Below are 18737 nucleotides of genomic sequence, written 5' to 3'. Positions count from 1 at the left end.
ATAAATCAAACCAATATGATGTTGCGGGTTCACGCTGTAAATGTGTCTACTGCCTCCCTGTTGGTGTCCCTCTGCCGTAGCCACCGTGAGTCTTTTTGGAATAGGTGGCTCCGTGGGGCAGTGGTTAGCACGAGTTCAAGCAGCACCATTCCTCCTGATGGTTGAAACTAAAGGTTTGCAGCCAGAACTTGACTCGTCTCAAATACAGCAGAAGCCAAAATGATATAACTGCATCTGTATATCAACCTTTTAAGCTTCCAAAATAACACAATGTGGCTATAAAAAAACAAAAACTGTTTATGTTTTTTTTTTCTCTGAAACTATTAGGTGAGATTAAAAATACATTGTTTACAAATCTTACAATATTAATCCCTCTCTTAAAAAAAAGAACTCTTACAGTCATTGTTCCCAAAATGCACAATCCCTTTGGCATTGCATTTTGCAAGGCAACATTTTTAGATGTTTGGTTCCAATTGCTGAGGTTTAGCAACAGAATACAATGACGTACATGAGTGGTAAAAGTCATTTTGCCGCAAGAAGTGAAGCAACATAGATCAGCATGGTTTTGTTTTAATGCTGGTATTGCTCATGCCACCAGCAAAAGCAAAACAGCAGAATTGCAAAACAGCCAAAATGTGAACAGTCAAATCTTTGTTTACTTGTCAACTTGTTTTATGAACTGAGCCGCAGCCACCCAACAAGACTATCCATGAGTTTGTCACAGCTGTTGACCAGGTGGTCTTGCTGGTGTCCCCATCTACCAGCAAGGCTACAACCGTGTTGGTTTTGCGGTTGTCCATGTTACTCTAAAAATGCTCTTTTCTGTTTCAAGTATTTAGTCAAAACCAATGGAGAAATACTGAAAAAAAAGGACCAATAAACAGAGTGATTACAAAGCAACCATGTTATTATTCTCTTTTTACATTTTTCGCTTGATGATTCAGTCCCAAACTGATATGTCAAAAACAGGAAATACTTTTACCGTTTTCATTAAATTGTATGATTTTTCGAAAACAACAATACTAACATAACAAGCTATGAATTTGGTTGAAGCGTGATATCGTTGATGTCCACTGTTTCTCAGCGATGGGCTCAATGTAGAGAACAAATGTTGTACCTTCAACATGTGACAAAAAGGACCTATATTGACATTACTAACATGGACCAGAGACTGAGCAACATCCGGGGCTCATAGAACCACCGTTATGTAACTGGTTTTAAACACAAAAGAGAGACTTTGAGTTACCACATTTGGCTTTATTTGGATTTCAGGTTTACAGATGTTGTGGCTGTTTTTGGATTGGCATGAGCGTGTATTATTTGTGTGGTTGATCCTGTGGCATTTAAATGAGACTGAGAGATTGCTTTTATTCCCCTGACAAGCTATTGTACAGTTTATTATAATAATGTAAAAAAAAAAAAAGTCCACAGAACTAAAAAAGGATTTATCCTTTTCTCTAGTTTAGCACCTTTCATGTAAAAATACTGACTTTGTGACAACAGTGAGAGAAAAGAAAAAACCTCAAAACAAAGCCTACAATTTGTTTCATACAAATGCATATTATACAAAACTTTGAGTGTCTTTAGGTTGGACAGCTGACCATAGATTTAGAATGAATAGAACAGACTAGTGACGTATTGGCCCAACTTCATTGTTTTTTTTTCTTTTGTAAAACAATCTTCACCCATATCAGTGGGATATTAAGCTGCATCAGTGCTTTACATTCGGTAATGATCATGCTCATAGAGGTTTGGTTGGTGCGTTTGTGTTCACGTGTATATCAAAGGACTGCGCCTTCTTTCATTCTACGAATTCTAATTCTATGGCACAGAGCATCGAGGTTCCTCACTAGCATATCCAGCGGACGAAACGCTCAAAGAAAGACTGCTTGTTCAACATGGCGTAGTCGTCGCCTCTGAAGATGGATGACATGTCACCTAGCGCCACCTTCCGCAGCACCTCCTCATCTGTGTCACTTCCCAAGGCGATCACCGTGGGAACACCCTCGGCTCGCTTCATTGAAGACACGCCCTCGTCCAGCTGCTCGCTGGATGTAATGCCGTCAGTGATAAACACAAAGGCCAGCTCAGCGTTGCGGCGAGCCAAGCGGTTCCCCTGCAAGACGAGAGGAATGGTCATGAGGTCATAAGTTCAAATCTGTGCTATTTTTTTTTAAAGTCCAATCTAAGAGCAACATGCATCAGTCATAATTTTGGACGAGTGCGGAAAAACCTTTTTCTGAGAATGCTTTCATAAGAAAGTCACAGTACTACTTCGCTCTGAGAAAGAAGTTTGTCCACAAAGAAAGTCCAAAACATCTTTCATCCTGTTTTACTTATCACATTTAATGACAACAGACGACACAAACAGCATACAGCTGTTGTTTTTTCCTTCTAAATTATAGAGAAGTCGCTTAATGTGAAGAAGTTTGGAACTCATAATATATTCAGTGTGTGCTTTGGTAATAAAGTAAAGGTGAAGAATGTCGAAATGGTTCTTTTTCCTTTGATTTCTTTTAAACAGCCCTGTGTAGCACAGTCCACATGTGTCTGTATTGTTCAAGCAACAGATGGTTTTGCCAGAGTGTCCATCTCTAAGCCTGACTTTGATCAAGTTACTGAATATCCAGGTATTCTTGATGATGACCGATGACATCAGTCCGGGCAGTTTTTGTGGCCTCCACACCAATGTCAACATAGGAAATTTACAATGGACATCATTGGGTAATGACTTATAAACACTCTACCCAAACAACAAATAAAAACAATTCGCAGAGAGACACTTAAACCATAAAATCTCTTTGAATTTGTTAAATCAAGGAAAATGAATAGCTCCTTACACTAAATGCTATTAGCTGTTTAATATTAACTTATGCACTGTTGCTTTCCGAAGTTGTCACGCCTACATTTGCACTGGCCTGTAGTTGTTTAGTTTCATTTTACACATTTGCCCAACAACTTTTACTCATTACTCAGCACATGAAAACATCACATTATCTTATATGGAAGAGGTAAAAAGACTAGTGCTGTCAAGGGGTTGAAAATATAAGACATGAATTAATTAATATTTGTTATTAATTGATCTAATTAATCTCTTTTTAATTTCACCTAACATGTTTGAGAAAAATCCTCAGCTTTTTCTTTTTTAATTTAGATCCATTCTGTTATTGTAGCAGACCAAAAGATTCTACTTTTTCACGTCTTTTTTCTGCTCCTACTTGCCCTCCCACCCACAGTAGGACCCTATACCAAACACAATGACAGGTAAACAGTGCCCACTTTGGGGTGTGACTGACCTTTGTTTTCCAACCCCCAACAATTCAAGCACAAGGAGATTGATTAATAAAAACGGATCTAATCAACATACAGAAAGCCTAGGTAGATATTAAAAATTAGATTTACGTGATTCAGAAAAAATACCTGGTAATTATGACTTGATATATTTCATCACAATTCATATGTTAATCTAGCTCTCCTAAAAGAAACAGGGAAAATCTGGTCTGTAGTGTAAATAGATATCCATCTACTGTATGTACCACTGGGAATTTATTTACCCACAAATTGCAATGTTCTGTGTAAAATACAGAAAAAAACCCAAACGTGTTTTTATAAGGTGACCTTATGGTTTAGCTACGATGGGAGTTGTCTGAATAAAGGAGGCTAAAATGGACATTCTCTCCTTGCTTATTTGGGCAATTTCAAATCTATTTCACATAAAAATGAGTAGTCCAATTACTTACCACCTATGTTTAGGCCAAGTTGAGTTGTAATCTGTTAATGTTTGGGTTGGGTTCATTTGGTCTGGTTGGTTCAAGGGTGTAACCTCGTAATTTGTTTTGCATTCTGGACTTGAGTCATTGTCATGAGGTAACGGGTGACCAGCAGAGGTTTTGACTAAGACATGAGGTGGGTGTGTGAGTGTGTGTTCTCTTTACCTGTGGACCTGATTGGTAAACCACATTGTTGACAGCGTGGATGATTGCGTTGCCCAGAGCCGAGGAAGAGTCCATGTAGGTCACTCTCGCCAGGGAATCAGAGATCACCGTCAGATTGTGTGTGAGAGGGAACTCTACACGCTGCTCTCTCGGGCTGCCGTACTGCACCAAAGCTAAACGGGCATTCCTCTCATCTGACTGGCCATTCGCGAGGGTGAGGCGACGGGCCACATTTTCAATGAATTCCTTGGCCCGGCGATGGTTCTCCAGTCCCATCCTCTCAGAGCCATCCAAGAGGAACACCACATCCACTGGTCGCTGCACACAGCTGGCCACAGCGGGTTCTGGAGCACATCACAAACACACACACACGAGCACACACATGCAAATACGTGATGTTTAAAATCAGATCTCGGAACTAGCAAATTCTTGTTTGCAGTTGTTGTAAGGTCAATATCTTCACCAGAAACCACTGCATGTGCTTTCTACATGAATTTATTTGATCATAATATAAAACATAATTAATACATCTTGTTCTATACAAAATTCACATTTGCAAGTTGCAGTCACTGAGCTAATATGACTAAAAAAACTTTTGATGAAAACCTGTCATCAACGTTTTATTATTCTACTACAAGCCAAGCCACATGCAAAAAACGTGCACATATAAAAACCATAGGTGGTTTTAACTCTCTAAAAAAGATGAAAGCACCATAATTACATCCCAAATTAAATTAATCATCGTCTGTTTCATACACAATAATATCATAAGACCTTTTTGTCAGATCAGTATGAATCATTCACAGCAATAGCCAAATTAGAGGTTGTAGCTTGGAACCACGGATGTGTGCAAAACGCTGAATATTATGAAGGCATTTGAGGGTTTCCGAAAGCCAGTGATTCACAATGGAAAGAAGACTTCATCAAGAAGTCACCTTCCTCAGGAGTGGCATGAATGGCTTGGATGACATCCATTATGCGTCATAATTTAAGTTCCCTGGACATAGTCCCAGGTTACGAACTTCAGATAAAAAAAAAAATCAGTTTTGATTTTAACGTATAGTCATTAGGAAAAAAATCTAGCATAAAGTCATGCGATTCCCTCATTATAGAGCACATTTACGGTATATTGCACGTATCTGCATTAAAAGGTGCAGTATTGTTGAAATCTCCAAATCCAGCATTCAGCATATTTATGAGGTAGCAGGGTTATTATATTAGCATTAGCAGAGCCCTATAGCTTTCTCAGGGTCTCCCATTATGTCCCCATAGACATATTTGAAGGATTTGATGAACAGCTGGGTCCACTGCTGCCTGTCTGTTCCCTTGGCCAGTTTTGCTCGTTGGGCTGTGTATGCCATGGTTGCCACGCCAACACCATACTGTTCCTTGCCCAGTTGATTCAGAAGGCCGGCGACACCCTCTAAAGTGGTAGGGACCAATGAGGGGCTGCCTTCCTCGGCCAGAGGCCTCCATGAGGGAGGGCCTTGCCTTGAAGTGAAGCGCCCTCCTGCAACAAGGGGGCGGAATAACATTGTGGGCGGGGTCCCACGAATACCACGCAGAAAATAAGATGCTCACTGAGTCAGTGGCCGTTCAAGTTCGAACAAAAGAGATTGTGCGCCAATTGAGAATTACCAAAGGTGGAATTTCATTGTTGAATACATTTCAGTCATTGTATAAGCCTTTTTTCTCTCGTGAGTATAGTCCATCTAGTAATTGAAATGTTTTGTGCATGTGTGTTTTTGTTAGACCGCACACATTTTATGGGCAAAGAGTGTTTGGATTCATGTTTGCAGTATAATATTGCATTTGTGGAATATGAATTAAGTGGTAAAAACTCGACTTCACACATATTATGAGGCACAACTTGTCAACTGAAAATAACATCCCACTTGCTCAGGGCTCAGGTAGAGACCAATCTCGACACGTGTTTTTCTGAATTTGGCTGTGTGATGTTTGCAAGCAGAACCATGATTGTTTTCTTTGTTTTTTTTTTATTTTGCTGAGTTCTGAGCAACTGTGATATAAGTTTTAGCTGACAGCCAGTGAGAAAATTGTTACCCTTGAGATGAAAAAGCAGCTTTTACTGCTTCATTCATACTCTACAAGCACTGCATTAATTATATGCCATTATGATTCTATTGGGATTATACAGAACATATAATTGTAAATTAAATTGTGAGGTTGAGTTCCACTTTAATGGTTGAATGATCATATTGGTCATTTGGGATGTTCAAGGATTCTGCTCGACACCAGTAATATGTTAAAATGAGGACAATACATAAAAAAAAAATATTTTGGTACTTGAGAGGAAAAAGCTTGGGAAACCCTGCTTTACTTGTTTTTAAGTTGTTTTCAATTCTAAAAAATATTATCGTGACAACATCATCTAGAGTAGCACTGTTTTTACATAATAATTGATCGCATACCACATTACCAGTACAAAAAAAAAATTGCACCGATTGCACTGACACCATGGTCAAACTGGGAGCTCTTGCACATTCACAGTAGTTTGCATATTATGTTATATAGACAGTTATTGTTAAATGTAATTTCTGGTACAGGCTCTTGTTGTATCAACTCAATCAGACAAAGAAGCACAAAGGCAGACATACATTATGATGGAATACCAGTGTCACACTCTGAAAAGTCATATATCCAATTTGTAAAACCTTCAGAAAGCTTACCTGTCTTACATGGCAGGTCGGGGCATACAACAATTGGATCTGAATCAAGGACAGACATAGTTAGTGAGGCTCTACTTGTAACATGTAACATGCCTTGTTTATGTCCGTTAACCTGGGCAGAGGACTGTCTCAATCTTGTCAATGAACTCCTCAGCCACCAGGTCAGCAAAGCGCCTCATGCCCAGAACCCTTCCATCCCTCTGGCAGGCTATACTCTTCAAGATTTCATTCTCCTCGATCTGGTCAAACATGTCTCCAATACCGATGGCACTCACGTCGACACTGGGATCACTGCACACACACGAGTGGATGCCCCCCAAAAAACATTACCTCAATCTTTACTTTTACTTAAATGCTGATGTGATATCACCAAACTTGTTCCCAGTGTTAGGCACCTGCAGAGGTAGGTGAGCAACGAATCGTCATCTCTTGGATCGAAGCGTCCATCGGTGATAACCACCACAGTGACGTTGGCTTTGGCTCTACGGCTGTCCCTGATCAGGTTGTCGTAAGCGTACTTCAGAGCAGATGGAGTCCATGTTCCACCAGCGATCCATTCCATGCGCTTCACTGCATCCTGAAAACGAAGAAAGTCAGCGAGTCTTCAGTGTGTACAGAGCGGAGGCAGAAAACACTTCATTTTACACTTGTGTGACAGTAAAGAATTGTTACTTGGACAGGTAATAAAAACTCCATGATGGTTGAATGAACAGAGTAAATGCTTAACCGTTATTGTGTTATTGCCTTTGCCCAAAATATTTTTTAAAACATAAGATTCAAGATTCGAGAGTTTTATTGTCCTATGTATATTATTATTTGACCACGTTCCATAATTGAGCAATGAATAAATAGCAATAGATAGCAATTAGATAACTACAGAAACAATGGTGCTAATAATATAGGTCAAATATAATATAGCGCAAAATATTTGTGAAAAATATTATTTATGCATGCAGTAAGAGACAGAGACAGTATGTAGCATTTGTCGGTAAATAACCTCACACCTGAGAGCTAAAAATGGAGCTGATGTACAACAGGATAATCATCTTATAATATTGTTTTTTTTTTTTTTCCGTCTGCCATCTGAATGTGAAAAAACACCAGTGGAACCAAGGTTTTAGCATCAAAAGACTGAATATGATCTACCTCCAATAAATGCAATTTATTGAAGGTCTGATTCTATTTATTAATGCTCCATATAAGGTTGGGCAAGACAAAAGTGTTAAAATACAAAATCATACATCCGTATTTGGGTAATACCTTGAAAGAGGAGAGTGAATCAATTTTGGCATCGTCGAGCCGGATGGCCTGGAAAGTTCCACTGTGACTGTACTGAACCACTCCCACTCTTGTGCCTGGAAACAACATCAAGTTGAGAGGCCGAAGGGGAAATAGTCAAAAAATTATTTTCACACTATGCACACAAACCCTTCTAAAAATCTTGGTTACATATTGCGTTTGTGAAACATTAATTAAACAGCAAAATCCATCATATTTGACCCATATCATGAGGCGGTCATTTTGCCACTTGCTGTGACGATTTTCTGATTTTGGTCATGTGAAGTTTGCGATCTTAGCGGTGATTGGTCGATAACTGACCACTGAGTACATGTAATCTTATTTTTAATCAACAGCAAGTGACGAAATGGTTGACTTCCTCTTTAAGCTTGAGCTGACATTGGCGTGTACCTGTTTCTGACTGCGGGTCTTTGGCCAGAGATCCCAGTCGGTTGATGGTGTTGATGACAAAGTTTTTCTCCAAAGTGAAGTTGGTTAGACCGACCGACTCAGAGCTGTCAATCACAAATACAATGTCCAGAGCTCCACACCGTTTTTCACAATCTGCAAACAGAAAGACAGACTGTTAGGATGTGACACTCAGTCAACTGGATCCTAATGAGCTCATGAAAGGCACTGGAAGCTCACCACAGCAGCCGCATGTTTCCCTGATGTAATTCATGACATCACATTCCTGCAGAAAGAAATGATCATTATATACAATAAATCAAGTCCTTCCCGTTTTAATTGATGTGATAAAATAATAGTCTTACAGTGAGGCCAGGGTCTCCTTCAGGACCGGAATCTCCCTGAAGACGAAATGATGAGTTGAGACTGCAGTACATGTTACATATCTCTTGCCCAGTTATCAGAATCAGATGGGGCCTCCGATATAATTTTTGGGCGATTTTTGTTTACTTACATCACGCCCAATGTCCCCTCTAGGTCCTCTAGGTCCAGGCTCACCCTGAGGTCCTGGTTCACCCTTTTGAAAAAGAAGTTACTACTGAACCGTACGGACACCTGCAAGACACAAAGACCTTAGACAACAAACAAGTGATCCTTACTGGCTCTCCTGGGGTCCCTTTATTTCCGGGATCACCCTTAGGACCACAGTCTCCTCTGCTGCCACGAGGGCCACGATTTCCTTTCTCTCCTCTTTCACCCTGAATAAAAGCAGTGACATGTTGTGGTACAGCTCACACGCAGGCGTAAACGTGTAACAGGTATTAGTACCGATGATCCTCTTGGTCCGGGATAACTGAAGCCAGGTCTTCCAGGGTCACCCTGAATCGATGTGAAAGAGGCAATTTAAATACATCAAGTGGCATCTTATGAGATGAAGATAGATAGACATCCACCTTTGGTCCAACTGGTCCTGGATCACCTCTTGGCCCAGCATCACCAGGGTCCCCTCGTGTACCCTATGATCACAACAAAGTAGCGCTCATGGTCAGAAGAACAACCTCTGTCGATATTCACAAATAAATCTTTTGGTTTACATTTCGTCCTGGCTCTCCTGGTGTGCCTGGTGGTCCTCTGGGGCCAGGAAGACCGTTGTCCCCCTGTTTGGATGAAAGATGATTGATAATGAGCCAAATCATTGAATAATTCAGGCCTAATGGTTTCCATTTGAAAAGGTTTGAAATTCTCTCACCTTTGCGCCTTTGTTTCCTGATTCACCTGGAAGACCCCTCAAGCCCTCTGATCCCATTTCACCCTAAAGATAAAGAACAGTACATTTCAATAATGTCTGACAAAAACTTGGCGCTTTTTCACCTACAACTCTTTTTGAAACCCTGAATTACTTAAATGATAACAACGACAGAAGCAAACAACATAATTAATTTCCTTACTGGTCCATTCAGCTATCTCAAGAAAAACAAAGTGTGTTACAACAAACTAATCTAAACCAAAGTGTTAAAAAATACAAAAAGAAAGAAGAATTTCATTCATAACTTTAATAAATATCTTGACAATGTTGGACCAATATTGGGTGAGTGCTCTCACAAAATTAATTCAGCCATTTTCAGCTGTAAAGTAAATATTAAATAGTAATAGTAAATATTTTGTCTGGACTTAATTTGATTAGAAAACTCTTTTTGATGTACAATTGATACCCTGAAAAACACATTTTCCACTTGCTGTCAATGAAAATGACATTACAGGTACTCAGGTGAACAACCAATCATTGCTCTGCTTGCTGTTGTCACAAGACCAAACCCAGAAACCAGGTTGGCTAAGATTGGTCATTTTCTGAGCCTTGAGCCCCTGTGATGTCATTTTCAGTCAACAGAAAGAGAAAAAAATGTGTTTTTAATCTTATTTATTGTATAATAAAATAGTTTCATAATTACTTTTATTTTAGAAAAAAAAAGACTTTTTACTCTGAAAGATCTTTTTAATAGGATGTTCTAAACAAAAGCTTCCCCTGTTGAAAACATGATTATCTTTGTGTCAACGCTAACATTGGGTAATGGTTGTATCTTTCTCACCACACCTGGACTTTGCCAGATTTAGTTTGAAATATTAGGGGGTCTATGACATCGAAGATTAATTACTGTTTATGCCTGAGCAAACAAACTGCACGGAGGCAGAAAATGAACCTAGGTTGGATCAAAACACACTTTAAATGGTACTGATGGGATAGTACACACAAGTCATACCTTGTCCCCTCTGACTCCATCTGGTCCTTGGGCACCCTTAGGTCCATAATCTCCTCGTCTCCCCTGTAACATAAAGACAGCAAAAATTCCTAACCAACTCAAAAACAAAGGGGGTAAAGGAGCTTTTTTTGTCCTTACTGGCTCTCCTCTTGCTCCAGGAAGTCCTGGGGTACCCTAAAAAAGGATATAAAAGTGAATGAATCAGAGATGGATTTATTTATTCATTTATTTATTTGTTTATTTATTTATTTTCATATTTGATAGTCTTACCGCAGATCCTTTCAGTCCAGGCAAGCCCGGTGATCCAGGACTTCCCCTTTCTCCCTGAGAACAACAAGACACAGTTGTTTTAGCTCAGTCGATGGGGTTTAAAGGTTTGCCATTGATGTGGGTTTTTATCATCCTTACCTTGGGTCCACTTTCACCAGAGATGCCAGGAGGACCAGATCTTCCGGGGCGTCCAGGATCTCCCTATAGGTACATAATTAAAAGAAAGTGTTGCGGATGGTACATTTTATTTCATTAGAGTTTAGTGTGTACCTTATCTCCAGCAGTTCCAGGAAGACCACGCTCACCGACATCTCCCGGGTGACCATCAGAACCCTGCAAGTATGGATGGCTTTTTTAAAAAGAGGGCAAAACAAACCCGATGGGGGATTCTTTGATAATGTCATCGTACTCTGTCGCCAGGATCTCCTTTGCAGCCAGGAGCGCCTATCCGTCCAATTTTACCCTGGAAAAAAAGGGGTAAAATTCAGAGAAGGAAAATTAAAAGTTAACTAATTCAGTTTGCTACTGAATATCAAAAGGTACAAAAGTTAAATCTTAGCTCACCTTCTGTCCATCTGTCCCATTGCGTCCTGGAATTCCAGCTACACCCTAATGACAAGATGATGCAGTACAATGAAGAACAGAAATGATCACACCCCACAGTGACTGATGGAAATGTCATCCTGACAAACAGATTAAAAAAATAAAAAGAAAGTTGTACCTTTTTCCCTTGAGCTCCCAACTCTCCCTGTAGATAAACAAGCCATTAATGGTCAGTCAACACAATCTTTTTTTTAAGTTACGAATTTGTAAAAGAATTAGACTAAAGGATCACCTTCTCGCCTTTAAGACCCGGCTCTCCCTTCACAGCGGCAAAAAGAAAAACAGAGACTCAGATGAAGCAAAATTTACATTCTCATGGTGTAAATGCTGGTGGGCTCACCTTGATACCTGGTTGACCAATAGGCCCTTCAATACCTGGGTCACCTGGACGACCTCTTTGTCCTTTTGGACCTGGATCACCATTGTCTCCTTTAGCACCCTAAAGTGACAAAAGTAGCAAAGTTCAAGATGGTGGTAAGGTTGTAATAACAACAATGTAAAACGCGTGATTTTGCAAATCTCACTTTCTGTCCTCTGTGGCCTTTTGGACCTGGTGGCCCTGCTGTTTCAAGGCAAGACACTTTGTAGCACTGTAGGAGATGATTAGAAAAACAAATGAAGTTACATTCTGGAACGTCTTGATGGTTCTTCATTTTTGTCCTACCTCAACAAACGATTGATGTTTCTGTGAAAAAAGACAGAAGAAATATTGTGTTAGAATGCATGGGGTTTGGGTTCAGTCCACATGTTCCCTGTATTTGCAGCTTTGCGTTTTAATCACCATAGTCTTAATGATGCGGTCAATGGTGTCTGTCTGGATGACAGCTCTTCCAGAGCTCAGATCAACAGCCAAGAAGTCCCTTCTGTAGACTGTCGCAGGAGCGTTGGCGATCTCCCTCAGTCCTGTCTCATCAATATTCTTGGATGCCGCCACCACGAAGATACGGATGCCCTCGTCGCGCGCCCGTTCAGCTGCCACTTTGATACCGCCGCAGGGGTTTCCAGTCACATGGCCATCGGTGATGACCACGGCAAATCTCAGAGCGTTGGGGTATGAGGGTGAGCGCAGCATTTCCATGGTCATGTTGGTGAGGGCGCAGTCCGTGTAGGTGCCTTTACCCAGGTAACGAATTCCCCTCACACCCTGCAAGCAGTGAAATGTCTTATGAGCCATTTACCTGTGAAGTGGAGATGGTAGTTTTTCATATTTGAATTTTGCCAGCCAGTGCATGCTGATGGGTAGCATTAAAGTTGCTCCTTTATTGGGTTTTCAATGAAAACAATTGATTATGGGTCAAATTTGAGCTTGATTCTGCCTTTCTGATTAAAGTCAGCAAAATCCCAAATGTCAGATTTTGCTTAAATATTTTTGACCAATTATTCTGTGGAGTTGTTAAAATGGAATCATTGTTCCTGGTATTGCAAATATTTGCCTGGCTGATTTGTAAGACAAAATAATTGTGTCCAATGAAAAAGTCTTCAGCTCATGAGGCTTCAAGTGCATGCAAACCCCCCTGGTGGCCAAAACCTTGACTTTCATTTGGACTTTGTTTTTTTTTCAGTCTCAGTGTCCACGTGAAATTAATAACTAGAATATTTTTTTCATACCCTGGCATCAGAGGGGCTCAGTAAAAATGACATATGTTAGTATTATTTGTGATTAATGCTATCATATGAAAGTAAATGCTTTTAAAATATAATTAAAAATTAATTAAAAAAATCTCCCGTTTTGATTTGGATATAAATTGTCAATTTTAAATGTCATTTTCACTTATTATTTCACCTATTATAAACAATGGTGCCGGTGTCGAGATCCCTGAGGTGTCTTTGTACTGCCAAATTAAACCTGTCAGTCACCAGAAAAGGGAAAAAACACGAAACGAATAACTAAATAACTACAAAAAAATGATTGGAGAACAACAAATAGTTGGAATTGGAATATTGATAAAGGTTCTACTAACTTTTGAGATGTTACTACACTGAAAAACATGTTGTTTGAATATACACATTATTTATTTACTCAAGTGTTTGCACTAATTAAAATCACCCAGCTCCATCTTTTTTTTAAACAGATGCACAGTCTACTTGATATATTTTTTTCAGTGTATTAATAACATGAAGTTGCCTCTCGCAACACTTTTTATGGCATACAGGCAAATGATGTATGATATTTTGGAGAAATGTACTTGCATTCTCCAATATTTATTCCAACATTCCTATTTATCTTCCAATGTTTAGAAAGGTTTTCCTTGCCTGTCTATTTCATCAATCATGCCGACATGTGAACCACGTCTCAAGACAACGAGGCTTCAAATGTCATCAATGATATCATTTGCTTAGAATGACTCATGCTCCAATATGCAATTCAGAAATTCCACATTGGTTGCTCTACACGCTTCGAGGCCTCTGCGCATTTTGGCCCATCACTAATTAAAAGTAACATTTTTTGTCTTTAATCAATTTGACAGCTAAATTATTTCTCATGTACAATTAATACCTTTAAAAACAAATGTTTCCACTTGCTGTTAACTAGAAATGATGTCATATGTGCTCAGGTATTGACCAATCTCTAATTACTGATGGAAAAATAGATGTCAGTATTGACTGGACTACTACATACTGTATAGTTGCTTGAAAGATGGCATTGGGCAGCCTATTTTAGGGAAAATAGCACAAATTATCTTGACCAGTAGATCAAACTCAGAGTAAATCCTGTATAAGGTAAAATCCTGTTGTTTAACATTTGATTAAATAATAATGTCTCCATGTTGATATGGTTAAGATGTGCAACAGATGCAGGTCAAACCGGAGCTATGAGTGCCAGCTGGATTATACATTTCTGCGTGGGTTAGAGTGTTGCCTTTCCGAGCGTCAAAGGGTTCAAAGATGTTCTTTTAAAAAATGTGAGCAAATAGTACTTGTGCCAAAATAAACCCATGTAAAACTACTGTAGTCGCCGTTAAGATATCTTCATCCATTTTTGGGATGGATGGAAATTCCTAAGCACATTACATTGCTTGAATGTTTATCATAACGATATGAATCAAAATCTGAGTAACTTACAGAGACGAAATCACTCTTTGATCCGAGGCGACTAAAGATTTGCTGTCTCTGGGAAAAGTGCAGTCCCCCGATATTCCAGTTGATTCGCACAGCACCTCGAAGTTCCTCCGCTTCCAAACGATCAGCAAATTTCTCACTAAAGAGCTACAATAGAAAGATGCGGAACAAGACAATAGTTGACAAAGATATCGGAAATGTTGGCTTGAAGATGTACCGGACCGAACAACTTCTGTATTTTGCATGTAAAAATTTCAGTGAAAGACACCCACTCACTTTCTATCATTGCCAATAAAAACCCAACCTTAATGCTCTCCACAAGTGACCCAGGGGGAGTCTCCTGAAGGGCGATGGTCTCAGATGTGTCGATGGTGAAGTACACGTCAATAGGACAGTCTCTCTTCTCTGAAAGATAATCAAAAGTATGAGTGCACAGGCGTTTTCAATTGGATAAGTTCCAAATTACAGTTTGTTGCTGATATGCATTATGAAGGCAGAGAACGCATTTCACTATGTGACGACTAATAAACTATCACAGATTCCTATTTTTTTGTTGAACGTTTGATGAACATCCACTTACTGTTGCATTCGGGTGCCTGGGCGTTACTCAGGGCTCCAAAAATAAAGCACAGTGCAATGACCTTTAACCCCTCCATCTTCTTGGCTGTTCTGTTGTATAGGAGATGAAAACAGACACGAGCTTAGAAAATCAAGATAAAGATAAAATCAAGTTAAACGAGAATAACAAAGGTTAAAAATAATAAACTGATTAGGTTTGAGTGGCAATGTACTTTTAGGGGTCCTCTTTTTGTACAAATATCTATCAGTTGTAGGGCAATGGAAGGACAAACCAATAGAAAGCTGAAATAGCAATGTTAATATACTATATCAATTTTCTGTTGCAAGTGTTCTGCAGGAAGATGGGTACTTCCTGGACTGGCCTTTCACTCCTATAATGCACATTTTTGAAAAACCCTTCACACTCATGTTCACACACATGGACAATTTTGAATTTTCAATCAAAATTTCTCAAACCTGAGGAAAAAAGAACATTGATGCATTGGGATTACATGCAATCACTTCAAAGGGAAGTCTGAAACTAGAACCACTCAATCGTGCGGCAGATGTGCAAACCGCCGGCCCGTGTTACTTACATCCATTCCATCAACGATTATTGAACCTTTTCGACCACAAAACCAAGACAAACAGGGAATCAACGCTTGTGGGGTATTTTGTCCAATCCTTTGATCTTTACATCAAAGGCATTTCACAACAAATAAGAAAGCATTGAAAAAAGACACGAGAGCACTGAAATTCCACCCAGATGGTTACAACATGTCAAACTTCAACACGACAACAACCACTTAGATATCATACTACCAGAAGTGTGTCATTGCTTGCATAAAACTGTGAGAATCATGTGGAAGAAAATGACCCCAAAATGGTCAAAATAATGGTTAACATACATAATTGCTTGACATACACTGAACATGTCTCGTGCACTTCCCCAGTACTCGACGTTAAGAGAATAAACATATTTAGCCATTTTCACCTCATAAGAATATATTCCTATTAGTCTATAACTGATGAAATATTTAACATGAACAATTACTACCTTCAAAAACACATTTTTCAAGTTGCTGACTGAAAAAGACATCACATTTATTCAAGATCAGGTAACAGTTTGCTAAGGTCATGATCAAACCCAGAAAGCAGATGAAGTGGCGACTTAAAGAGGTATACTTCAGATCTTAACTGGGGAAAAATTCACAACCATCAATATTTTACCCAAGGTAGGGCGAGCGGCCGGAGCGTCACAAGGGTTCAACCCTGGCCACCCCGTAGCTTCCCCCCCACCATATTGGCAGGGGCCAAACTAAGTCCAGGATTGGACTGATTTAATGGTTGGGCGGAGCAAATATTGTCCTCTACTCTTGACTGTCCTTTCAGTGTAGTGAGTATGATGTAAAATTTGGCAGGATGCCTACCCATTAATGCAGTCATCAATTCATTCATGTTCCCACCAACGTTTGCCCTAATTTGGGTCACAGATGATCTAGAATTTATCTCAAATAAGGTTTGGGCTGGACCAGGGGTGTCAAACCCAATTGAATCGTGGACAAAATTGTACCTCTCATTTCTGACGGAGGGGCATTATGACTGTGAAGTCAAATACATTTTAAGTATGATCGTCGCATATTTACCTCGTTTTGAAATTAGAGGTCATTAAAAACTGTTCAAAAGACGGACTGGGAGCAAAAGAATTCTCACTGTTTCCCCCATAACGTTTTTAAAGTTGAAGACAACTTGCAAATTTGATATTTGAGTCAGAAGCTTCATACTCAACATTTCGCGAGCCACATAAAATTTTTGGTGGGCCGGATTTGGCCCCCAGGCCTTGAGTTTGATACATATGGCCTAGACAGTCACTCCCTGGATTGATCACCAGTTACTCTGGTTTTCAATCACTGGGCACATCCAATTCATCAATTGACAAATAACACATTCACAACCATGGACAGTTCAAGGTCTTAAATGAACTTAACATGCATGTTATTGATGTGTGTGTGTGTGTGTGTGTGTGTGTGTGTGTGTGTGTGTGTGTGTGTGTGTGTGTGTGTGTGTGTGTGTGTGTGAGGGGGGGGGGGCAGAAGTCTACAAGACTGAAGTTGATATTTGGAAGCAGAATCCAAGAACTGTGAGGTAAACGACATTGAAGATTTCAACAAAGCATCGCCCACCTGTGGGTACGAAAAGAAAATAACTCCCCCAGTAAACCCCTAGCACTCATCATTCATATAGCAGAATCTTGAATACATGATATCGAGAATCCTGTTTCACGTCTCATGTCGGACGACAAATTGTGTCTCCCTCTAGCGGACAAATAGTGAAAGGATGCGAAGGAGTCGATCGGACAGATGTTACCACTTTGTCCACTGTATAATCGGAAAAGCAACACTTTATTTTTGTCTCTAATCTTAAAAAAAGTTAAATAAAAAAAATCTCCCGAAATGAAATGATAATTGAGATAAAACAAAGATTTTAGGACTTAGTGGAATTCTATTGAGTTGCATATAACTGTTTTTTTTTATTCCAGCACAATTCTGTTTATCTTGCAACATGTGCAAGAGTAAAACTGATGACAAAAATAGCAGATGAGCAGAAATAAGAATGCACGTTGTTGTGCATTTAAAAGCACCACTTACCCGAAATATTTCCCGCTTCAAAACTTGGTGCACAGCTGGTCCAGTGAGGATTATTCCCTCATTTCAGAAAAGGGGGAATAAGGGCAAAAAAAAATGGGGAGAAACGGGAAATAAAGTCCTGGAGACGAGTTTACTTTCCGCAGAAGAGCCGTCCGTTCGCTCTCCTGTCCCGGTCCAGCCCCAGCAGAAAGCACAGATCCCTCCTCCCGCACGCGCATCAGGCTTAGCAAACGTCCACTTGGAGGCGCCGTGGTTCTGCAGGAACCCCTGTGCGCGCGCGCGTGCACAACAGCCCCATCATCGTGGTAAGGAAACGCGCCAAATCTTGAGTTGCGCGTTAACCTTTCAACTCAACACACTAAGTCGATTTTTCAGGTAGTTTTATTTTTTTCAGGTAGTTGTATTTTGCTTATTTTTCGAGCCAATTTTTTACTTTTACTCTGTGTATTTGAAAACAAATATTTGTAATTTCTTCTCCCGACTTGGTCAAAAAAAGGCTTGTTTCTGTTTACATCACTCAACGGATGTTGAAAATGAAAAAGTGAAGTAAATAGAGCAGTCATGGCAACATCGGTTAGGATATCAACTTGATTGATGGAGACAAAGTGGGAGAAAAATGGGGACTCCACAGGCATTTTGTAATGTCCACAGAACATATCATCAAAGCCTAAACCATAGTAGAAACTAATATAATGTTTTTTTTTTTTAATGCTTTGAAAAAAACCTTTTTTTTCAAATTAATAGCAATCAGAACATGAAGAAAGTTGCTAAATATTGTTATAGAGACTCCTTTGAGACATGTGGCATGCCTTTATTTTGTTAAGCTTAAACAGATACACAATGCCAATAGCGACACAATTTTTCAATACCCAGTCAGAAATAAATGTTAGACGATCTATGTATCGTCTGGAGTTGCTGAATAAAATACTCTTGGGGATACCATTATAATTCACTGTAGGTATGTCTTTGAAAAAAGATTGTGAAGCACTGGTCCAGAAGACCAGAAAAGACATGCCCCCTTCTTTAAAA

At 39.6% G+C, this 18737-nt stretch overlaps 1 protein-coding gene across 1 annotated transcript; it reads right to left on the bottom strand.

Annotated features, from left to right (window-relative positions):
• Window positions 1–1236: 1236 nt before the first annotated feature.
• On the bottom strand, window positions 1237–17891 carry col6a2 (collagen, type VI, alpha 2). Its single transcript, XM_088429504.1, has 32 exons — window positions 17709–17891; window positions 15083–15171; window positions 14807–14907; window positions 14506–14649; window positions 12224–12586; window positions 12107–12127; window positions 11967–12032; window positions 11783–11881; window positions 11675–11701; window positions 11561–11587; window positions 11404–11448; window positions 11249–11302; window positions 11110–11172; window positions 10978–11040; window positions 10840–10893; window positions 10708–10743; window positions 10570–10632; window positions 9561–9623; window positions 9406–9468; window positions 9265–9327; window positions 9140–9190; window positions 8971–9069; window positions 8826–8888; window positions 8677–8712; window positions 8552–8597; window positions 8315–8467; window positions 7886–7980; window positions 7021–7202; window positions 6738–6916; window positions 6626–6664; window positions 3936–4279; window positions 1237–2116 (listed from the first exon to the last, which is right to left on the bottom strand). Exons 2-32 carry the CDS (start codon window positions 15156–15158, stop codon window positions 1850–1852), a joined length of 3045 nt encoding a protein of 1014 aa, XP_088285630.1. The 5' UTR covers window positions 15159–15171; window positions 17709–17891; the 3' UTR covers window positions 1237–1849.
• Window positions 17892–18737: the final 846 nt, after the last annotated feature.

Source organism: Hippichthys cyanospilos, chromosome 12 (assembly GCF_059441005.1).
Source record: "Hippichthys cyanospilos isolate Australia breed blue-spotted pipefish chromosome 12, RoL_Hcya_1.0, whole genome shotgun sequence".
In the NCBI taxonomy this organism is placed as follows: Eukaryota; Metazoa; Chordata; class Actinopteri; order Syngnathiformes; family Syngnathidae; genus Hippichthys; species Hippichthys cyanospilos.
This window is presented reverse-complemented; position numbering and strand designations above follow the sequence as displayed.